The sequence below is a fragment of the Ailuropoda melanoleuca genome, chromosome X (assembly GCF_002007445.2).
Source record: "Ailuropoda melanoleuca isolate Jingjing chromosome X, ASM200744v2, whole genome shotgun sequence".
In the NCBI taxonomy this organism is placed as follows: domain Eukaryota; kingdom Metazoa; phylum Chordata; class Mammalia; order Carnivora; family Ursidae; genus Ailuropoda; species Ailuropoda melanoleuca.
Genome location: NC_048238.1, coordinates 30,904,158 through 30,929,498, shown reverse-complemented (window position 1 = coordinate 30,929,498; position 25,341 = coordinate 30,904,158). Strand labels below are relative to the sequence as shown.

At 35.3% G+C, this 25,341-nt stretch overlaps 1 protein-coding gene and 1 non-coding gene across 2 annotated transcripts in view; one reads left to right on the top strand and one right to left on the bottom strand.

The window, feature by feature from the left end:
* The window catches only part of CFAP47 (cilia and flagella associated protein 47), a 484,475-nt gene that overhangs the window by 378,433 nt on the left and 80,701 nt on the right, over window positions 1-25,341 (bottom strand). Inside the window, exons 20-21 of the mRNA XM_034649559.1 lie at window positions 24,549-24,693; window positions 20,459-20,553 (exon numbers count right to left, since the gene is read on the bottom strand). Coding sequence (XP_034505450.1) covers window positions 20,459-20,553; window positions 24,549-24,693 — 240 coding nt within the window. The remainder of the gene's footprint in view (window positions 1-20,458; window positions 20,554-24,548; window positions 24,694-25,341) is intronic.
* On the top strand, window positions 4,351-4,457 carry LOC117797541. The gene has a single exon (XR_004622554.1). It is a non-coding gene; the product is annotated as a U6 spliceosomal RNA (small nuclear RNA).

Below are 25,341 nucleotides of genomic sequence, written 5' to 3'. Positions count from 1 at the left end.
ATATACATATAATGAGATATTTTTCAGCTTTGAAAATAGAAGGAAATTTGGCCATTTGCAAAAATACAGATGAACCTGCAGGATATTATGCTTAGTGAAATAAACTAGATACAAAAAGACAAATAATATATGATCTCACTTATATGTGGAATCTAAATAGTCAAACTCATAGAAGCAGAAAACAGAATGGTGGTTACTAGGCGCTACAAAGAGGGAGATATGGAGAGATACTGGTCAAGAGGTACAAAGTTTCAATTATACAAGAAGAATAAGTTCTGGAGATCTAATGAGACACTACGGATCTAGCAAAACAACAATTTAGAAAAAGACATTTTCAAAAAGAACTTATCTTGTGATGCTGAAAAAACTTTTTTTCCCAAAATAAAACCTGATTTACTTTTCATGAATCTGAAACTAATTCTCAAAAATAAAAATAAATTTTAAAAATAGTTCCTATTGGGGCGCCTGGGTGGCTCAGTCATTAAGCGTCTGCCTTCGGCTCAGGGCGTGATCCTGGCGTTATGGGGTTGAGCCCCACATCAGGCTCCTCCGCTGGGAGCCTGCTTCTTCCTCTCCCGCTCCCCCTGCCTGTGTTCCCTCTCTCGCTGGCTGTCTCTCTCTCTGTCAAATAAATAAATAAAATCTTTAAAAAAATAAAAAATTTTTAAAAAAATAAAAATAATTCCTATTGATTCAAAATGGACCAAAGACCTAAATATAAAACCTAAAACTATAAACCATTTAGGAGAAAAATCTTTGCAATCATTGCTTAGGCAAAGATTTCTTAAATACAATACCAAATGAATCATCTACAAAAGAAAAAATGATTAAACTATACTTTAACAAAATCAAAAACATCTGTCCTGTTACAGATAATGTTTAATAAATAAAATTAGAAGCCAAAAACACATTTTTGACCAAAAACTCCAACTTGTATACAAAATATATAAAAGAACACACAAAATCAATAAAAAGCAAAGTTCCTAATGAAAAACCAAGTAAAAGATGTGAAAAGACAAACTAAGAAAAAATGTACATAATACCACAAGAAATGATGTTTAACATCATCACACATTAGGGAAATGTAAATTGATTCACAGGAAAGAATACTTCACACATATCACAATTAAACAAAAATGACATTACCAAGAACTTTTAAAGATGTGAGCACCTAAACCATTTATACATTGTTGATAGGAATGCACAATTTCATAGTCATGAAAAATATTTTCCCACTGTCTTAGAAAATTAAATATGCACTTAACATAAAGCCCCCAATTCCTAATTCTAGGTGTTTACCAAAAAGAAATGAACACTTGCATGTAAATGTTTATAGTGGCCTTATTCATAATTACGAAAAACATAAGCCAAATTCCCACCAAACAGCGAATGGACAATAAACGTATGTAAATCCACATAAAAGAATACTTCTCAACAATAAAATGTAATGTACCAGTGTTCCATATATAATATGGATAAAAAGCAGATGCATTATTCTAACTAAGAGAAGCCAGACTGAAAAGGCAACCTATCTTCAGATTTCATTTAATATGATATATAAGTGAAAAGGCAAAATTATACAAACAAAATGAGATCAGTATTTGTTATGAACCGGAACTGGGGGAAAGGCTGACTGCAAACAAGTAAAAAAAAAAAAAAAATTTAAAGGAGGGGATAAAGTGTTCTCTATATTGATTTTTGTATTTGCTATACAATTGTACGATTTGCCAATATTCATGTAACAAAAAGACCATTTTACTGCACCATAACTTTTAAAACAAATGAAACGAAAAGAAGTTAAACCTAATTCCTTAGCTCTGATTTTAATACATCTGGCCTTAAAATCTAAAACAGACTAACAATATAGGCAGCTAACAAGATTAGTCATAGAAGAATGAACACCTAGAGATTCATAACATCTTGGAAATTATATAGTGCTAGCCTCTCATTTTAAAATGAAAACTGTGGTTCAGCCTTGACAAAAATAAAATCTTGCATCAAAGAGAAGAAAAAGAGTTACTCTTGGTGTTTAGGGCCCACAACAAAAGGAAAGGAGGGGATCACATCAGCCAAATAATGGAAATCCAAATCCAAATGCCCATCCCTCCACAGAAACACTGAAAAACAAGCAAAAGTTGACAGGACCAACTTTGTTAGAACTCTGGAAAATAGTCAAAGGTTCACAGCAACCAAGTTAACACTGACTCAAGAAAAAGACAACTTTAAAACGGTAGGGAAGCTTTGTGGTACGTTTACTCGCCCCTGAGCCTCTCCCTTTCTGACTCATCTTCCGTCTTGAAGATGGAGGTCAGTGTGAAACTCTGGTATCTGGTTTTGGATGAAACACAGCAGACCTTATTCACAAGTCATTGTATTTGTTCTAAGCTCCTGGGGTCACCTGAAGGACTGATGTAAGGTCCTTGTCTTTGTTTGGCCCGACTTCAAAATCAATGAGGTCAGAAAATTAGTGGACACTGCCCAAAAATACTGTCAGGCAAACAAACAACTTGCAGCCATGTGGGACAGAAGATTATGGCTGAGACATGCAAGCAGATTAACCCCTGGAAAGAAAAGCCGGGGAGAGAGTTTCTTTGGGAAATAAGAGCATTCAAAAGCACAAATGTGTGCTGGAGAATCTAGAAAGCCAAAACCATGCCTAAGGAAGGACATGTGATCAAGAAAGACCTGAGGAGATTCTAAGATATCTCCTTTGTCTGATCTGTAGGCTAAATGCAAGAAGCATGTAAAGGCCAGAACAGAGTTATAAATGCTGAGTAAGTGACTGGGACAGAGTCAATGCACAAGGAAATCTCTATCAAAACATTAGCTGAACATAAGCGAAGGGAGCAGAGATTTTAGTGAACACACAGAGAAGGAATATATTCTTTGCAAAAACTAATTTGGATAAGTCACTAAACAAATGGATGATTGCTGCCTTCAATAATCAAGAACAGATAAAATCAGATTTCCAGAGTTACCACATAATAACATTCAAATATTCACTTTTCAACAAAAAAACCCACAATGCATATCAAGAAATAAGAAAGCATGACTCAGTCAAAGGAAAAACTAAATGACAGAAACCATCAGAGAGGAAGTCCAGGCACTGGACTTACTAGACAAAAACTTTAAATCCACTGTCTTAAATATGCTCATAGACGGGGGCCTAGGTGGCTCAGTCAGTTAAGCGTCTGCCTTTGGCTCAGGTCATGATCGTGGGGTCCTGGGATTAAACCCCGCAATGGGCTCCCTGCTCAGCAGGGAGTCTTCTTCTCCCTTTACCTCTGCCCCCTCCCTACTCTTGCTTGCTTGCACCCTCTCTCTGTTTCAAGTAAAGAAATAAAATCTTTTTTAAAAATTGCTCATAGAGCTAAACAACAGAAAAAGGGAGAAAGAGAAACAAGAAAATGATGTATGAAAAAAACGAGAATATCAACAGAGACAGAAATAATAAAAATCAATGACATTAAAAGTTGGTTCTTTGAAGATTTTTTTTAAAGTACAAAACTTTAAGCCAGACAGGAAAAGGAACAGAAAATAAGAAATGAATAATTAATACAAAAAATGAATGTGGTGATGGGTATGCACATACTGCATGGAGCACTGGGTGTTATATGCAAACAATGAATCATAGAACACTACATCAAAAACCAATGATGTATTGTACAGTGACTAACAGAACACGATAAAAAATAAAAATAATAATAAATTGTGCATATTCATAAACAAATTTCTGTTAATATTTGTATTTGTTAATAAATTAAAGATTAGACGACTCCTGGTCAAAAGAAAAAAAAAAATGGAACATGGATATTACTATCAACCATACAAAAAGAAGAGGAAGACTCAAAGAGAATTTTATCGAGAATTTGTATACCAAAAGTAAATAATCTAGATGAAATCGACAGATTCGTAGAAAAACATAAATTATCAAAACTGATCAAAGAAGAAATATAAATTATGCACAGACTTAGAGAAGTGAATAATGAATCAACAAGCCCCGCCAAAAGAGAAATTTCAGGACCAGATGGTGTCACTGGCGAATCCTACCATATTATTTAAAGAATTAACAGCAATACTTCACAAATTCTTCCAAAAATAGAAAATGGAAAAAAACTTCCTAACCTATTCTATAAGATCAACATTACTATGGTATCAGACAGATGAAGACACTATAAGAAAAAAAAAATTACAGATCAATATCCCTCATGAATGTAGACAATATAATCCTTAAGAAAATACTAGCAAACCAAATCTATCAGCATGTTATAAGCATTATACACCATGACCAAGTGCAGTTTACCCCAGGAATGAAAAGGCAGTTCAACATACAAAAATCAATCAATAAATGTGCTTGTTTCAGCAGCACATACACTGAAGTTGGAATGGTTCAGAGAAGATTAGAGTGGCCCCTGTGCAATGACTACAGAAAAATTTATGAAGTATTCCATATTTAAAACTATATGTGTGCATGTATGTGTGTGTACATATATATACACACACACATATATATAAAATACTCCACGTTAACTGATTGAAGAAAAAATGGTGATGCCAATTGATACAGAAAAAAAAAACTGACAAAATCATACATCCTTTCATAATAAAAGCACTCAGAACACTAAGAATAGAAGAGGACTTCCTCAACACACTAAGGAACACTTACGAAAAACGCACAGTTAACATCATATTTTAGGGTGAAATACTGAAAGCCTTCCCCCTGAGATCAGGAACAATGTAAGGACGTCCTCTTTCTGCCAATGTCATTGAATAATGTAGTATAAGTTCTAGGCAGAACAATTGGGCCAAAAAAAGAGGATGGATACAAGGCAGTCGGATTGGAAAGGTAGGATGAAGACTATATACATTTGCAGATGAAATGATCCTGTATAGAGAAAATCACAAAGAACCCACAAAGAAATTGATAGAGCTAATAAATGAATTCAGGGAAATTGTAACGTACAAGGTCAACAAGCAAAAATTAAGTGTTTCTACACACTAGCAATGAACTCTGAAAAATAAAATAAGAAAACAGTTTCATTTAAAATAAGATGCAATGGGTGTCTGGGTGTCTCAGTCGGTTAGGCATCCAACTCTTGATCTTGGCTCAGGTCATGATCTCAGGTCAAAAGGTCAAGCCCCATGTCGGGCTCAAAGCCCCACATCGAGCTCCACACTCAATGGGGAGTCTGCTTCTCTCCTTCTCCCTCTGCCCTTCCCATTGCTCATGGGTGCTTGCTTGCACTCTCTCCCTCTCCAAAATGAATAATTAATTAATTAAAAAAAAATAAGATAAGATCCAAAAGAATAAAATACCTAGAAATAAATGTGTCCATGTTGTGACAAACTTGTACAATGAAAACTACAATACATTGTTGAAAGAAATTAACATTCTACATAAATGGAAAGACATCTACTATTCCCTGATTGGAAGATTCAGTATTGTTGAGATGTCAGTACTACACTAAGCAATCTACAATTCATGGCAATCCCTATCGGAATTACAATGGCCATTTTTGCAAAAGGGGATAGGGTAACAATTAAATTCGTAAGAAATATTAAGGCTTCAAATAGCCAAAACAATCTGAAAAAAGAACAAAGGTGAAGAACTCATACTTCTCAATTTCAAAACTTACTATAAAGCTACAGTAATCTAAACAGTGTAATAGTGGCATCAGAATTGTAGACAAATGGAACAGAGTGTCCAGAAACAAACCATACACCTACAATTAATTTTTTATAAGGGCACCAGGCCCTTATCTCATACCACATACAAAAATTGACTCAAACTCGATGAAAAACCTAAACATAAGACCTAAAACTATAAAACTTGAAGAAGAAAACCTACAGGAAAGCTTCGTAACTTTAGAGTTGTCTATGATTTCTTAGATATGACACCAAAATACAGGCAACAAAAGTAAATATAGACAAATGGGACTACATCAAACACTAAAATATCTGTTCATCAAAGTAAACAATCAACAGAGTGAAAAGGCAACCTATGAAATTGAGAAATGATTGCAAACCATTTATTTGATAAGGGATTAATAACCAGAATATACAAAGAACTACAGCTCAACAATAAAAAAAATCATAATTCAATTTTAGAAAGGGCAAAGGACTTGAGTGGATGGTTCCCCAAAGATGATATACAGATGGCCAACAAGCATATGAAAAGATACTTGACAACACAAATCAGAGGGATGCAAATCAAAATCACAATAAGATATCACCTCAGACCCACTATCATGGCTATAATCAAAAACCCAGAAAATAATAAGTGTTGGTGTGAATGTGAAGAAACTGGAATCCTTTACAGTATTGGTGGGACAGTAAAATGGTGCCAGCAATATGGAAAACACAGTATGGAGTTTCCTCAAGAAATTAAAAATAGAGCTACCATTTAATTCAGCAATCCCGCTTTTAGGTATGTATTTAAAAGATCTGAAAGCAGGGTCTTGAAGAGATATTTGTACAGCTATCTCCATAATATTACTATTCAAAATAGCTGAGAGGCAGAAGCAAAACAAATGTCCGTAGATGAATGGATAAACAAAATCTGGTATATTATTTAGGCTTAAAAACAAAGGCAATCCTGTCATATTCTACAACATGAATGATCTTTGAGGACATTATGTTAAGAGAAATAATCCAGTCACCAAAAGAAAAATACTATATGATTCCACCTAGTATGGGGCATCTAAAATAGTCAAGTTTATAGAAACACAAAGAAGAATGGTTGTTGCCCACGTTTCAGGGGAGAGGGGAAAAGGGGAGTATTTTTAAATGGGTATAGAGTTTCAGATCTGCAAGATGAACAAGTTCTGGAGATCTGTTTCACAACAATGTGAGTACTAAAATCTAACACTTAAAATAGTTAGGATGGCAAATTTTATGTTACATGTTTTCTACCACAATAAAAATGAAAAACCAAAACATTGTGCTAAGTGAAAGACACAAATGATCACAAACTGTATAATTCCTTTCATATGAAATAATCCAGAAGAGACAGATCCATAGAGACTGAATGCAGATTGGTGGCTGTCAGTGGCTAGTGGAAAGATAGGTGAGGAGAAACTGCTTTAATAAGTAAAGGGTTTTGCTTTGCAGTGACTGAAATGTTTTGAAATGGGACAGAAGGAATGGTTATATCATACCGTAAAGGCAGTAAATGCCACTGAATTGTTTACTTTAAAAATGGTTCATTTTATGTTATATAAATTTCCTCTCAATAAATTATTTCTTAAAAAATAAAGGAGGGAGAAGTCAATACAAAGGTTTCCAGGCATTCCCCCAGACCCCTATCATGTGATGACCTCAAGGTTCTAGAGAAGTAAAAAATAAAAGACTCTGTTTTTGCAAAATGATTGAAGAGACTCTACTGTTTTAGGTCTTACATGAGATTATTCTATTTATTGAGATTCAACAGCTTAACTATTCTTCCTACCTAACATTCTCCATCTTTTAGATGGATGTCTGTGACGAACAGCTCACTTGAAAATTGAAATGGCCTAAACCTTTGAATCCTGTTAATTTCCTCCCTGTGGGCTCATCAATTAAAAACTAAAGAACCAGGGTAAGGATGTGTGTGTAGGATTTAGAAGTGGCTGTGGCCCCAAATATCAACTTTGGAAATCAAATTGTGAATTTTATAAATTACATAATTTATTAAAAATTTTTAAATTATAAAAAATAAAATTAATGTATAAAAGAACTGAAACTACAACTGAATGCAAAGGTAAAATATTTACATATGTAAAATCTATTACAACATTTTAAATTATAAAATATGAAAATGATTAAAATTAAAATTCATTTTTTGACCCATTAACTATATATTTTTTATTAAAACCTAACATTGGGGCTCCTGGGTGGCTCAGTCGCTAAGCGTCTGCCTTCGGCTCAGGGCATGATTCCCAGGGTCTTGGGATCAAGCCCCGCATCAGGCTCCCTGCTCTGCTGGGAGCCTGCTTCTTCCTCTCCCTCTCCCCCTGCTTGTGTTCCCTCTCTCGCTGGCTGTCTCTCTCTCTGGCAAATAAATAAATAAAATCTTAAAAAAAAAAACAAAAAAAACCCTAACATTATTTATGTTTCAAATAATTTTAAAATACTGATCCTGCAACAGCTATTGCTCTATGGTTTCTTGGTAAGTTTCTGGAGGTGCAAGGAGGAATATAATAGATAAGAATGGCAAATGTTTTAAATGTAGGAAAGAGAAGAATAATAGCATCACTGACATATCTAAGTTTCCAAGATCTTGAAAACAATGATGGTTTCAGAGGTACATACACCTAGTGCTTTGCTATACTCATAAACCTGATGCTGACAATCAGAAAAAAATTTTTTTAAAGATTTTATTTATATATTTGACAGAGACAGCCAGCAAGAGAGGGAACACAAGCAGGGGGAGTGGGAGAGGAAGAAGCAGGCTCCTAACGGAGGAGCCTGACGTGGGGCTTGATCCCAGAACGCTGGGATCACGCCCTGAGCCGAAGGCAGGCGCTTAACGACTGCGCCACCCAGGCGCCCTGACAATCTGAAAATTTAAAATAAAATGAATAGTTAATAAAAGAAAGGCTATACTTAGAGTTCCGGCCCTGCATATCACTCTACTAGGCAAAACATTTGGATTTTCATTTTGGTTTTTTGTTTGTTTGTTTATTTGTTTGATGGATAGAGAGAGAGAGAACAAGCAGGGGGCAGGGAGAGGGAGAAGCTGGCTCCCCACCAAGCTGGGAGCCTGATGTGGGGCTCGATCCCAGGACCCTGGGATCATGACCTGAGCCAAAGGCAGGCACTTAACCGACTGAGCCACCCGCTGCCACTCATTTTGTTTTTATTTAACATTAGTTGGCTGCTGTGGTCTGAAAGCATCCCCTCAAAATTCATGTTGAAATCCTAACCCCCAAAGATGATAATATTAAGAGGCAGGGCCTTTGGGAGGTGCTTTGGCCATGAGGGTAGAACCCTCATGATTGGGATTAGTGCCTTATCAGAGACCCCACAGAAATCCCTAACCCCTTCCGCCAGGTGAGGACACATCAAGAAGTCTGCAACCCAGAAGAGGACCCTCACTCTACCACGCTACTGCCATAAGCCTGGACTTCCAGCCTTCAGAACCGCGATACATAAATTTGTGTTGTTTACAAACTACTCAGTCTGTGGTATTTTGTTACTAGAACCTGAACAGACCGAGACACTGGCCATACCACTGACAATTCTATCTCTTGTCATAGAATCTTTTATAAATAGACTAGCCTCATAATAGAGAAGCAAAAAATACTATAGCATGTTTTATGTTCATGAATGTTTCTTTATTTTGACATATCAGAGCAAGCAACTCATTCCCATGATATTCTATTTCTGCAACGACACCAACACATAGGTGTCAAGGAGTGAATTGAACAAAGATATATTTCATGTATAAATACTACCTGCTTTCATGTATCAGTCCTTAAAACAATTTTGCTTGATCTTACTTCCCCTAGAATTTGTCATTATTAATCATCAGCAGCTAGTTATAGTCTGTCCCATTAATTTTTTCCTCTTCTGGTTTATCTTTTTGTTCCTATTTTGAGTATTAATATAAATCAGTATTTTCTATCATACGTATTTTAACAGTTTTTATATTATTTTTAGGTTACTATCTTATCTTTTAAGTTTTAGGTTTTGTTCATCAAATACAAATACATATTTTAAAGTCAAATAGTATCAAAAAGTATGTTTCCCAAACTGTCATCCTCATCTGGGATGGATGGAGATGGATTCCCAATGGAAGAAGCTGAGGGAATGGAGGAGGAGATCAATGGAAACGTGAAGACAAGGAAATGGGAGGCCAGGATTCTGGGTGGACCTCCACATGAATACTGAAATCACTCAGAAAATTAGAGGAGTAGAGTATAGAATACACGATGAGACTGGCTGATAGCAACGTCCAGAGATTATTACTCTGCATAAGGGGAAATGGTAAACTCATATAATATGAAGTTCAAAGTAGCAGCCATTTTTAACAGAAAAAGACCATCTAAAAAAATCCACCCAGGGAGCAAGGCTTCCAGCAAGCATCACCTCTAGAGCCACATCCAGATCCAAAGGAAAGGCTATATAAGGAACAGTGCCCTAGAGAGGGACATATTCATACTATGAAGAAAGTACAAAGGGAAAGGAAGCCCTAAAAAACACAGAAAACTTATGTAACTATAGGGATCCTAGAGGAGAGATAGGAAGGGAAAGAAAGCGAAGTGTGAGGGAGCTCGGAGACAGCAGGGATGAGAATCTATTCAGAGCACTCCACTTGCAGGATGACTGAGCTAAAATGTCATCATGACAGATGAAAATCCTTAGTCACTGAGTATTGAGTCTTGACTGTCACTGGGTCTAGTGCTGGGTCCCAAAGTCAGGGATAAGAGGAGTGGAAGATGGGAGGGGTAGGAGAGGTTTAACACAGAGCACGACTGTCAGCTTCATTCGAGAATACCTGATGTCACAAATGACGATGATGTTGGTAACTGTCAAGATAATTTGATGTACTGATCTCAGCCCTTAATTGTCTCTTTTCGTTTTAATTGTGAGACCTTTTTCCCTCTCATAACACTTATTTTCTAAAACACTGTGTGCCAAATTCACAGAGCTGAGAGTCATTCCCTGCCTTCTCTAATTGCCAATTGTATGCGGGAAATGATACTGGACTTGCTTTCTCATAACTCATATCTTCACAATTTATATAAAATAAGGTAGCCCTGTAATTACTCAGAATGCAAAATTCAGAGGTTCCATGATGTCTCCACCCATGTCTCATCCTCGCAACAGAACTAAAGAATATAAGATTTATCTCTTACACGGAAACTCAGTGATACAGAGAGAGAACAAGAAATGAGAGCTATCACTGTGAAACCACTGAGCTATCTAAGGAAGAGGGTAATCTTGGAAAGTTTTGTGATATATGCCACTTTGTTTTCCTAGTTGTCATCACTCAAACAGAGGAATACCTCAAATTGAAAAATGATATTCTGATGAAGAATTCAATCCCCCAGTCAGTGTTGGTAGACAAAAATGTTTATGGGGCAGGTGTCACTCAAACATCCTCTCTTTCAAACCTTGAATGATCATCCTGCCTTCCTGTAAGAATGATTATAAATTCAGAATAACCACTGCGAAACATTTACCCAAAGGTTGCATATCCCTGAAGGACAAAGGTTGGTAGAAAAAAGAAAAAAGTTAAAAAATTTAGCAATTCTCCCTTATTTTCAAGAGTTTTGGGCAAACATAGAGGAGGACCAATGAGAGCTTCAGAGCAACCAAGCCACTGTAGATTGACTAACCTGTGCCACAGAGCAGAACCTGGGCCACAGCGTCAGGAAAAGTAAGGGTAAACACCAGGAAAGATCTAAACCAATGCTTTCAAATACAACCTTCTGTGATGACGAAATGTTCTGCACTGTCCAATAGCCATGTGCGGATCCTGAGAACTTTAATGTGGCTATTTTGACTAAGGAAATAATTTTTTTATTTTATTTAACTTTAAAGTTTAATTTAAATATCCACACATGGCTAGTGGCTGCCATATAAAGAAGCACAATTCTATACACTGGCCAGAAAGCCATGTGAGTGGACCACAAGGAAAGGAGCAGCTTGAATGACAGGGTGAACAAACCACTGCAGTCAAGGATGCCAAACACAACTATAACTGCCCACCAGCACTTTTAATTATACTCAAACCTGGTGCAGTATAGGAAAGGAAGGGGTACAACTAGAAATAAATCCAGCCCTTTATGATTTTACATTTGCCTGCTATACAGGTCAACCAAGAGAGCAACCACTGACTATTTACATCTACACACACACCCACACAGAAAGATAACTTATAGCTAGCTATAAACAGAGTGGAGGATAAGTGAAATGACTAGAAACCAGATAATCAATCTGCCTCACTAGCACAAATTTATAGAACAAAATCTCACAGGGTATACTGTCTCTTCAGGGTGTTTTTTTTTTATGTTCATCTCATTGTTGAACTGAATTACATTCCAATACTCTAAGTAAATCTCCCTTTAAAATACCCAGGAAATGCAGAACAATTCAAACTCTTAAGGAATGTGTGGCACTCCAGAGAACTAAATACATATAAGTTAATTTCAGAACAAATTTTTAGAATCCTAGGAGAGCCACAGTCTAAACATTAAAAATATATTAACAAGTTTTTAATTGTTGACAATGTTAAACACTAAATTGAACTAAAAAAAATGAAAATACCAAATTGTATATGAATTCTCCCCAAAAAGTCATGCAACAAACTTAAACTGGGTTATACACTTTTTCTAACTTTTAGTGACCCTCAGGTTAAAATGCTTTTGTGGATGAATGATGACATTAAAAACACAGTTATATATTTCCACTATATAAAAATATAAAATCACAACATAGATTTAATAAGAAAACATATAAACTGATCTTAATATACTTGAAAACGTACAGATTAAATACTACACAAACATATTAGTTTCTTTCTCTTCTTTTCCTTAGTTTCTTGCCGAAGAATGTGTATGTGTATATATGTGTGTGTGTGTGTGTGTGTTTACATATGTCTGTGTACATACAAAATGCAGACACTGAGTAGGAGAAACACACAGTGATTCAAAATATTAACCTGTCACAAAAGGATTATTTTCTTTTTATTGTGACTTATTGTCCTTATCAAAATTACAAGAGTACAGATTTGAAAAAATAAAGCAAAAATAATCCCACATAACTAATTTTGAAAATTAGCATCTAATCCCTTCACCATCATATACTTACACACACACACACACACACACACACACACAGAAAAACACATACACAAATCCAGATGCAATCATTTTCAACTCTTTTAGTGGCTTTAGATTTACCTCAACACATCTAAATAATCTATACAGATTGTAATAAAACAAGCCTCAATAAATTTAAACTTATTTAAATAGTACAAAGTATAGTCTCCAATCAAAATGGGATTATATTAGAAGTCAGTAACAGAAGGAGAAAACTTAGGGAGAAATTGCAAAAACACTTTGACGAACAAAAATTAAAACCCAACAGACCAAAACTTTTGAAATACAGGTAAAACAATGGTTAGAGGGGAATGTATAGCTTTAATACCTATATAAAAAAAATAAGATCTCAACTCAATACCTTAACCTTCCAACTTAAAAAAAGACAAGAAAGAAAGCAAAGTAAACTAAACTCAAAGTAGACAGAAGGAAAGGATAAAGTGGAAATATAGGAAATAAAGAATCAAAAACAGTATAGAAAATCAACTATACCAAAAACTGCATCTTGAAAATATCAACAAAACTGACAAAATCGTTAGATAGGCTAACCAAGATGGAAATGACTCAATTTTAAAATAAAATAAAGTCAGAAATGAAAAAAGAAACATTATTACCTAACCTACAGAAATAAAAATAATAAGAGAACACCACGAATAACTGTATGCCAACAAATTAGATAACTTTGATAAAATTTCTTGAGAAGAAACAAAATTGACCACCAAAAATACAAACTTCCAGTTGTAAGTCCTGGGGATATAATGTACAGCATAGTGACTACAGTTAATAATACTGTATTGTTATACTTCAAAGTTGCTAAGATAGATCTTAAAAGTTCCCATCACAAGAAAAAAAACTGTAACTATATGAGGTGATAAATGTTAACTAAACTTACTGTGGTAATCATTTCACAATATATACACATACAAATCATTATGTTATACACCTGAAACTAATACATGTTATATGTCAATTAGATCTCAATAAAAAAAAAAAAATAGGGGCGCCTGGGTGGCGCAGTCGTTAAGCGTCTGCCTTAGGCTCAGGGCGTGATCCCAGCGTTCTGGGATCAAGCCCCACATCAGGCTTCTCTGCTGGGAGCCTGCTTCTTCCTCTCCCACTCCCCCTACTTGTGTTCCCTCTCTCGTTGGCTATCTCTGTCAAATAAATAAATAAAATCTTTTTTTAAAAAATTTTTAAAAATAAAAAATGAAAAAAAAATAGGGAAACTTGCCTGGAAGAAGTATTAAACAAAACTATTAAGATATAGATAAAAGGGGGCAGGGAAAGTAGAAAAGACCCAATGGCCTTAGTTTTCTGAAAGGAAGCCAGAGAACTGATTACAGCAAAATAGAAAGTTCCCAGGAGAGAAAACATAAATAAAAAAGGAATATCTTGTCATTTCAGAATGAACAATAGGGAATGAAACCAACATCTAATGGGCTCCAACCAAAGTGGAACATAAGTCAGAGGAAATGCATATGAAATCTATAAATGAAATCTAACAGGCAATATTAATAAAGAACTAAAGAATGAGAAACAAGAGAAACTCTCCTTTGTTCTGGATGCTAAATTTTACAAAGAGGAATATATGCAAAAAACTTTTTTAAAGTCAGCCCATGACTTGATCTGACACAGAAACGCTACTCATGCTTAACAAATGGGATGACAGATTATTTTGTATCAAATAATATAATCATGCCACCTCAACTGACACGTTCTTAATTTTTTTAATTGTCCTGTACTGATATATATTTAACTCAAGATAACATTTCCCAATATTCTACAAATTCCTGACAAGTGTCAATTTCTTTTTCTCCATAGTATTATGGGTTTTTATTTTATTCACGTCTATAGATACCCTTGCAGATATAATTAGTGAAGCATCTACAAATTATCCCCAAAATAAGCTTAATCCCAGAAGAAATTGTGACTGCAAATTTCTTCCTATGAATATGGAAAATGGAACAGAAAAGAGACCATATAAAAACAGAAAAGAGACATTTTGATGAGTGTAACATTATGAAATTGAAGATTTTGAGTGCTAATGAAAAAAGTTAATAAACCTAAAGAATAGACATAAAAGTTTTGTGTCCATAGGCTAAAAGAATATGTACTATTCCTTATCATGTTTGGATTCCTAACATGGTATCAGGAACGTCCAGTGGGTCAGGAGGCTGAGGATGTAACACTGTTTTATTCAAGCTGTACAGCTCACCAGCAGGTAGCCTTGACAAACCACTTAGCCTCACTGTGCATTGGCTTCTATGACTGGAACAAGGAGAAAAAATCTGAAGTCTCAATGCCTGTCTTATTGGATTCATGTGGAAATAAAGTGGTACTAGACATGTAACTACTTTATAAACTCTAACTACTATATAATTATCAATTAAAGGATTATCATGAGTTTTAAAAGAAATAAAAAATTTAAATAGATCTATAACAAGCAAATAGATTAAATTAGTAATTTAAAATAAATATGACAAAGGAAAGCCCAGGACCAGACGACTTCAATGGTGAAATATATCACTAAATTAAAGATTTACAATACAATCCTTCACAAATTCTTTCAAAAATACAGGAGAGAATGCTTCTCAAAACTCATTCTAAGAAGTCAATATTACCCTGATACTAAAACCAAACAAAGACAGTTGAAGGAAGAAAACTACAGATCAATATTGCTTATGAACACAGATGCAAAATCCCTCAAGAAAATAATTAGGAAATTGAATGCAGCAATATATAAAAAGAATTACACTCCAAGTATAATGGTCAAGTGGAATTTATCCCAGGAATGTAAGTTGGTTTAACATATAGAAATTAATCAATATAATGTACCATATTAATGTAAGAGGACAAATCAAGATCACCAAAATAGAAGCCAAATATTTCTGACAAAATCCAAATTTCTTTAATGATCAAAATACTCAACTAGGAATAGAAGAGAACTTCCTCAACCTGATAAAAGGAGTCTACAAAAAAAATTGTTAACATCATATTTAAAGATGGAAGATGGATGCTTTCCTCCTAATACCAGGAACAAATTAAGATGTTTGCTCTCACCACTTCTAAACCACATTTATGTTTAACTGATTTTGGACAAGGGTGCTAAGGCAGTTTAATGGGGTAAAATAATATTTTGAATAAATTCTCCTGGAACAAATGGACATTGCATGCAAAAGAATGAAACTAGATTCTTATAGCATACACAAAAAAAATTCAGAATGGATCACAGACATAAACCTAAGAGGTAATGTTATAAAACTCTTAGAAGCAAACAGAAATCTTTATGATTTGGGTTAGGTAATAGCTTCTTAGATATGACATCAAAAAGCAAAAGTGACAACAAAATAAAACAAAACAGATACATTGGACTTTTGTCACACATGTGTTTTACATCGGCAAATGATAATACCCAATAAAAAGAAGATGTTAAGAAAAGATAGCAATGTTACCACACTAGGATGTAAGCTTTCCACTATAACCTCAAGGTCCAGAGAATGCAGGGTAGCTAATAGGTGCTCAACAGATATTTGCTGAATGATGATCATCAATGGAAATACAAATTGATACAAGTTTTGTGGTGGCAATGTGGATATATGTGCCAATAAATAAAATGCACATACCCTTTCCTCATGAATTTCAATTCTAAGTATCCAAAAGAAAAAACAGAGTAAATTCTCAAAACCGAAGATGCAGGTTTATGTGCTGCATTTTAATTTACTTATCAAATGGATACTTACTGATTATCTGATGGGTACCAAAAATATACTAATGCTACAAATATAATGTTGCACTATGTATCAAACTGTTTTCCTCCTTTAAATAATAATATGATTGATGGCATAAAGATATTTTACTAAATTAAAAATACATCTACTTTAGATTAAAATTTGTGTTAAATAAGTATTAGAAAGATATTTCCCAACATAAGCTTAAAACATTATGTGCTTCACAGAAAACCAGGAACAAAATAAGCCAAGAAAATAATGTGACCTTGTTCTGGAAATTCTAAACAATATAAAATAGGTAAAAAATCATAATTATTTAATTGGAAGAGACAAATAACAATATTTGCAGTCTATTACAGTATTCCTAAAAATCTAAAATAAATTGGAGGATAATTTAAAATAACTGAAGCTTAAAATAAGATGGACAGTTGTTTCTTTTGCCTTGTTTTTTTTAACTAGGCCCCATGCCCAGCATGGAGCCCAATGCGGGGCTTGAACCTGAGTCACCCAGGCACCCCTAGACAGACATTATTTTCAAAATTTAAGATCATAAAATACACAAAACCCAAACACGCAGCACAAAAGAACACAGAAAAATTACTTCAAAGTATTTTAAAGTTTTGCTGAGTAGCATAAAATACTTTAATAAAAGTCTTGGGTTGCCTGGGTGGCTCAGTTCATTGAGCATCCAACTCTTGGTTTCAGCTCAAGTCATGAATGATTTCATGGGTCCTGGGATAGAGCCCCATGACATGCTCCGCACTCAGCAGGGAGTCTGCTTGAAGATTTTCTCCCTCTGCCCCTCCCTCCATTCACACTCTTTCTCTCTCTCAAATAAATAAACCTTTAAAAAATAATAAAGTAAAAGGTTTATCTTATTTCTGAATAGGAAGCTCAATTTTAAATAGATATCACTTCCTTGTAATTTTTTTATTAGTTTAATGCAACACGAATCAAAATACCCAAAGAACTTATAAACTTGAGAAAATGACTCCAAAGTTTATCAGGAAAAATAAAACAGAACACTTGACAATAATATTACAAAAAGAAAAGAATAGAGGCCACTCTTCCTAACAGAGAGTTAAAAGAATTTTAACAGTACCAACCAAGCCAAATTGCTAGCAAATAAATCACTACTGTTGCAGGATGGTTTGTTATGCAAGAATCCAAGATATGCAATTTTAAATGATCTTTCACCTATAGGATTGGCAGAATATTATATGTGCATACATATATAATTGATGCAACCTAGTAGTACAAAGACAATGAGCAACATTTTGCACTGTTACTGGCATTTAATATAACTGGTATAATCTTTTTTGGAGCAATCTGGCAATACATATCAATAGCCTAAAATATGTACATAGAGTTTGACCCAACTATTCTCCTTCTATAAAGATATAATGAAAATAAATAATGTGAAAGCAAGCATTTATCTAGAAGGATGTTTTCTACAGCGTCATTTATAAGATCCAAAAATGAAAAAATCTTAAGTGCACAGTAAGAAGGATTAGTTAAGGGACTATAACCTGATATAGCCATTAAATAATAGGATAGATCATCCCTAAAAAATTAAATTGTATTTAGAATACTTAACTCAAAACACAAAAAGCTATCCATAACTTTTTAATTGATACACTGGGTAAAAAATGCGGGTTAAAAATAATTCATAAAGTATTATTTCATTACAATTATAGATGTAGAAATACACGCATAGAGATAGAGAGAGGAAGAGGGAGAAGAACAGAGAGAACCCTATGTATAACCAGGGCTCATTGTCAAGTATTAGGATTTACTTATTGCTTATATTTTCTTTCTGCTCTTCTAAACTTCCTATTTTAACTTTGATAATAAACTTTCATAAGCAGGAAGAGAATATTATTAACACACTCAATTAAAATATAAGTTGATGCTAACAAAACTTGTAAATAGGATATGTGAGAGTTGAGGAGATGTTAGAATACTGTAAAAATTAAAAAGACAAACATCTTTTTTTTTTTTTAAAGATTTTATTTATTTATTCGACAGAGATACAGACAGCCAGCGAGAGAGGGAACACAAGCAGGGGGAGTGGGAGAGGAAGAAGCAGGCTCACAGCGGAGAAGCCTGATGTGGGGCTCGATCCCATAACGCCGGGATCACGCCCTGAGCCGAAGGCAGACGCTCAACCGCTGTGCCACCCAGGTGCCCCCAAAAAAAGAGAAACATCTTCTGAATTTCCTCAAATCCCTTGCTGCTTATGCTTTTTGTCTGAATTAGAAAGACAAATTAGAAATACCCTGACAATATTTCATGCACATCAAAGTCCTTTGCTGAAAAGATAAAGGGAAAATCTACATAATATTTGTACTCTGATATTATCTGATAGCCTAAATTAAGCCAAAGAAAAATATTTGCAAGATAATTAAAAAAAAAAAAAAAGATGTTCTCTCCTTGGTAACCTTGCTAAAAAGTGTCTATCTAGAGAACAGAAGGTTACGGCGGGGGGGGTGAAACAGGTGATGGGGATTCAGAGTACACTTACAGTGATGAGCACTAAGTAATGTAAAGAATTGTCGAATCATTATATTGTACATCTGAAACTAATATAACACTGTATGTTAATTATACTTCATTTAAGAAAATAATAAAATAGAAAACTTTTTCCAAAAAAAATAAAATAAAATTAGAAGTATCCAAATATCACTGTTCATTAATGTAGGTGAAACCTATGGAAATCAAATATAGTATAGTATACACCTGAGTATACTAAATATTGTGTATAAGATGAGAATTTTCATTTTCTCTAACGTCAAAAAGTAGCTTTTGCTACCTCATACACTACACTTGCCCACAGCTAGAAGAGACACAAGTGAGCTCTGTAGACTACTCATTCCACTTGAACCATATGTGCACAAAACACATAAAACATAGTCCAACTTAAAGTATTGTATTTAAAAGAGCAAAATTACTCTTTAGCATTTTCTTAAATCTAAACAGGTCCTCAAATTTCCTTTACTTTTTCCTCCTGAAAGCTAAATAACAGCTATCATTGTTCCTGAAGTAAGATTTCAATCTCAGGAAACCGTGCTTCGGTGACATAACTAAAAGCGGATAATTAAAGACAGTACTTGGCATTCGATACACTTTCTTATTGCGTTATGAATTATTTTCACTTCATTCGTTCTACTCTATACCTATTGGGTTCCAGGTGTCACGCTTGTTATGTTGGAATGGAAAAAGTGTTTTGACGTAAGAATGTTATTCTCTAATTGTCTGACTCGTGTTCAGGAGGATGCAGCAACATGACTGTCCACATCGTGGGTAGCAAAAAGCTCTCTCCTCGGCACTGCTGTTGCAAAATCTCGAAAACAAAAACATATGAGAAATAGCCCCTGAAACTTTGCCAAGTGGTACCCCCTGCTTCTGGGCATATTCCAGGAAAGATGTTTTCTTCGATCTTGTTTGTTTGTTGTTTTTAAATTACTAAACATCAAGGGACACTATAAAAAGAACCAGTATCATAGCAACCCGTCTTAAGTCCTCACAGCATATCTCTGGTAATTTCAGGTAGTGATTCCAAGAACATTAAACATACCCTACTTAAATATAAGTACAAAGCACATACTGGCTCAAATATAAGTGATTTTTGAGTTAGCCTCAACTTTCTTTCATAACATGTCATATCTTGAATTTGCTGGAGAACAGAACTGAGACCATAGGTTCCCTGTGTGTAGTCTCTGTATTTCTCGAGACACTCTGCAAGCATGAGCCAGACACTTCTAGCAATCATTTTACTGAATTAAAGGTACACACAGGCATGCTCACAAGTTAGAAAAAGACCCACTGCAGAAAGAGCTTAGGCGCTCTTTAACACCTTCTGAGTTAGGATTATCTTAACTCCACTACTCTCCAGTCATATGAGTAAATGAAAGCTGAACATACTTCTTTCGGAGAAAATGCTATGCCACATTCCAGAGATGTCCCTTCTTCTAACTCCAAAGAATATATGTCAGGAAATGCAGGTTCTGTGAATTTCCCTATAAAACATTAAAAATATATATTTTTTAAAAAGTCAGATAATAATACCACTGTTAAATGTGGAAATGAAACTCTGAGAAACCTCATAAACCTGTCTATAACAATCAAAAAGCAATTGCTGTGCAGGGCTGCATAAGGTTGCTGCTGGTTAAAGAATGACTCTTGATACCAAGGTTCCAATCGGCAAAACTGATATTCAATCATGTATCAAATATATATTCAGTCAGCAAAACAGACAGTAAACCCATTTTTGTAAAATCTCCAAAGTTCAAGGAGCTTGTCACAGTCATATTCAGAAGAATACAGAAAGGAATGAAGGTCAAGTCAAGTAAGGGCCTGAATCTTAGGCCCAAGAAAGTGGGAGACTCCCTCTCCAGCAAAGACAGGGCAGGGAAGACCCAGATCTCCTCTGATGCCTCTAAGAGGCCACAGAGAAGATAAACACAATTTTATACAATGTCACTTTTTGACAAAATAGAATCACTCCAGATATAAAACTATTAGGTGGAGATACATAAACAACTGTCAAATAATAATGCAAACTTCAGGGTCAAAAATTATAACCATTTAAATAAACTTCTAGAAGAAGTTCCTGAAAGACCAAATGTTTGTTATAGTAGAACCCCTGTCCTCATGTAAACAATTCTAAAAATCCTATTTTCTCCTTCAAGTTTTCGATTAATCCAAGGAATGGTGATAATTTCAATCACCCCTGTGTGGAAATGAACTTGAATAACTCCTTCAATCTAATCAATTTCACTCACCTTGATGAAAAACCATTAAATGACCAAAAAACCTCATTAAGTGTATATTAACACCAGCCCTGTTTGCAGTGTGGGAAAAGATACACATATTGTACAGCAAATACCCACCTAGAATGGGTATATATCTAGAACATAGAAAATATAATAAAAACAGATGGATAAATACTCATAAATATATTTGGAATATATGTAAACATTTAGTCTGTGAAATACAATAATCCAAGACAGCTTCAATAAGTATTTCTTGAGTATGTATAATGTATGCAGCACTATAGGGGACAACTCTAGTAGAAAACAAAAATTATACATGTAGTCCTTGACCTCATGGAGCTCACAATGTAGTAGGGGAGTCAAACAGGTACACAGCTCTCTCTGATACAAGATAGAAATGGTTAGTGCTACAAAGAGACTTACACAATGTCCTAAGGGAGTAAAGATTAAAAAAGTAATTTCCACCAACCGGACAAGGGTGGGTATGGGTCTAATGAGTCATAGGAACTTAGGCGGTTTAAGCTAATTTATAAAAGGGGGTGGGATTGCAGACTCCAGGAACAGAAGAGGAAGAAACATCCTAGGAGAAGGCAAGCCCAGTGCCAGCAGAGAGTGCTGCTGGAGGCTGCAATGGGAAAGGCGACTGCAAAGACAAGGTGGAGTCATACCCAAATGGCTCTCAACATCTAACTTCTCTATTCAATAATCTTGAAATGATCACAAGAAAAACCAAGTCTAATTTGTCACAGAAGGGCATTTATTTAATAAGATGCATTTTCAGAACATTTTAAGTATAAACTTTATCGCAAATTGTTAATAATTATTAAGATCAAGGGAAGTACCTCCTAGACTGTGTCAGCTGCCTGCTGCTAAGAACCATCGCTGCTGGTAATATGAAACAAGCAAAACTTTTTGAGCAGAGGAGAGGTGTGATAAGATCCCGGCTTTGAGGGGACCGCTCTCTGGAACAGGTCTGAGGAGAAAAGCTTGGAGGAAGGGGAAGCATTTGAAAAGATGATTCAGTGGCCTAGAAGGGAGGTTTGAGCTACATCTAAGGCAGAATTGTAGAAACATGCACTTTGCAGACTAGCTTCGCAGAATAACCCAGAAGAGTCTGTGATCCAATGAACAAGGTGCATGACAGTATATGAGGCAGTCGGCGATAGCAAAGGGTTAAGTAGCTAAAGTTTCAGCAACCAGATTAAAAAAAAAAAAAAGAAGAGAGACTTCGTATGTATTTCCAACTGCCTGCTGTAATCGTTTCTGGGCTAGCGCGCAGTCTCCTCACACACCATGGTCGCCTAAACCTGATCCTCCTCCTGTATCACCACAACCATGAATTGTTACCTCCAGTCACCTACTTCTTACATTCAAAACCTGGGAGAGATTTGAGCCTTGCCTTCCTTCCCTAACACCCAGGTCCACTTGGTAAGCAAGTCAGAGCACTTCTAATGTCTCGGCACCTTTGTACGCCCTCCCTTCCTATCTCCAGCATCACTGCCTGTGTTCCGGCTTCCATCACTTCTCACCTGTAGGGCCACAACCCCTAGCTGACCGCCCTCTCTCTGGTCTTGCTCTTCCCATTCCCACATGTTCCCCCAGCCCATTCTCAACTTTGCTCCAAAAGAAAAATGAGCAAACTGAGTCTGATCACACCACTGTCTAGATATACACCCTTTAATGGTGCTGCCTAACGTTCAGGATAAACGTCCAGAAGAGATTCTTAGTGACCTGGATCTCACTTGCCCTTCCATTCCTGTCCCTCTACAATCTGGGCATCCTGAACTACTTACCATACTGACTCATTTCTAGGCCTTTGCTTGCATTCTTTCACATATCCCCTTTTCTTGTGTATCTTCTCGTCATTCTTCAAGACTAGAATTAGGCATCGACTTCTCCAAGAAATCTTCCCTTATGCTGATGGCTAGTTTTCCCTAACATATGCCCACTCAGCACCATGTACTCACTTGTCTTACAGCATCTGCCATGAACCAGCTGCCGAAAGAATCGGCTTTATCCAGCTCTCTTACTGTTACAAGTGTTCTTGGTTTGTCACTTTGATTCAATACCCACCTTTCTCTGTTCTGCTCTGTCCTGACTTCTACAGGTCAATTCAGCCAAGTCCCCTTGCTCTGACTTGGTTCAACCACAGGGAAACACCAGTAGGATATCAGTAGGTAGGAAGTATTTATGCCATTATGTCTTCACTGCGTTGGCTACGCTCCTGGCAATGGCTGCACTCCTTTACAGTGAAAGCTCTTATCAGTTGGCCCCTCTTCCACTGTTTCACTGATCATGGGGCTCCAGAAATATCTTGCCTCTCTTACTCCTTCAGGTGCAGAGGTAGTAGCTGCTTCCATCCCTGGCTGATTTCTTTTAATCCAGCTCCCACCCCCATAGATAATTACTTCATTAAAGTCTCTTCAGTTAAACCCTTTGAGCAAGTCATCTGTTAAATACTGAGACCCTGACTGATACACTTGCTGTTTACTTCTTGAGAATATGTAAAATATTAACTTTACAGACTCAAAGTCTAGTTCAGCAAATATTCATTGAAGAAGAAATGACCAAACCAATGGTTGGCAAACTTTTTCAATAAGGGTCCAGATACTAAATACTGTAGGCTTTGCAAGCCATATGGTTTCTTCCACAACTATTCAACTCTGCCATTACAGTATGCAAGCAGCCATAAATAATATACAAATAAATGTGTCTGTACTCTAATAAAACTTTATTTACAAAAACATATATCAGGCCAGATTTAGCCCACACACCTTACTGTGCCAACCTGAGTAAACAAATGAAATGTCTTTGTAGAAGTGCCTATCTTTTAAACTTAATGTGACATAAAGATACTTAATACAAGAGTAAACAAACAGAACTCTCCAAACACATTTACCTGAAATTCTTGGGCAATTAAAATTAGCAATTAATAATTTCATTTTGATTTACAGTATATACTTATAATCTTTTTTTTAACTTATATGTAACATTCTTAACTACATTAAATCAACTAACAAGCATGGTTATATGTTATGCATTACCAAAGTAGTCTGATATTAATATTGATATATTTATAGAAATAAAACCATAATAGGTTATAGACTATAAGAAAAGCATGCACTGAGTAATTAAAAATACTTTAAAACAATTGCCCTTGACTTACAGTATTTTTTAACATTAAATTTTAAAGCAACTTGAAACTGTTTTACAAGAATACTATAGTATAAAAGATATACCTGTTTTAGCTTTAAAAACCAAAGAAAAATATTCAAAGTCTTGTAGATTAAACTCCACTCTGGCACGTGTTAAACCCTTGTTTTTTATTATAAACGGAATAATCTGAGTAGCACCAACATAGGTACCACTGAAGTTAAATACGTTCTAAAATTTAAAAAGAGAAAAAGAATTAGAAAGCAGGGTAATATTTTATGAAAATAGTATAAACCAAAAATTACACTTTAACAGAGTAGACCTTAAAGTTCTAATCACAAGAAAAAGAATGTAACTGTGTTTGGTGATGGATGTTAACTAGACTCATTTTGGTCATCATTTTGCAATACATACAGATATCAAATCATTGTTTGGTACACCTAAAACGAACATAATGTTATATGTCAATTATACCTCGATAAAAAATGTATACTGTTATTTTTCATCAAGGACATTAACTACTATACTCTATAAAAACTGGTCACATTTTCCTTCCTCTCCCCTACCTCCTATGCGTTATCGGTTACCAAATCCCATTTATTCTGCTGCCTTCACCTCTTATTCCCTAACGTAATTGTATGAGGTTAATAACTCATCACTTTTCATTTCTAGATTTGCACTTTCTCCAGTTCTCCTCTCCACAACTAAGTCACAATTAAACTAACTGAAAATCTGCACTTCTTATCTTCAAATGTGATGATTCTCCTCCAACTACCGGACAAGGTCCAAGTTCCTCAGCAGGGCTCATAAAGTTCTGTTACCTTCCCCTGCCTCACCTAGCTCCGCTCTTACCCCAATCACTTCGTACTTCAGCAAGCT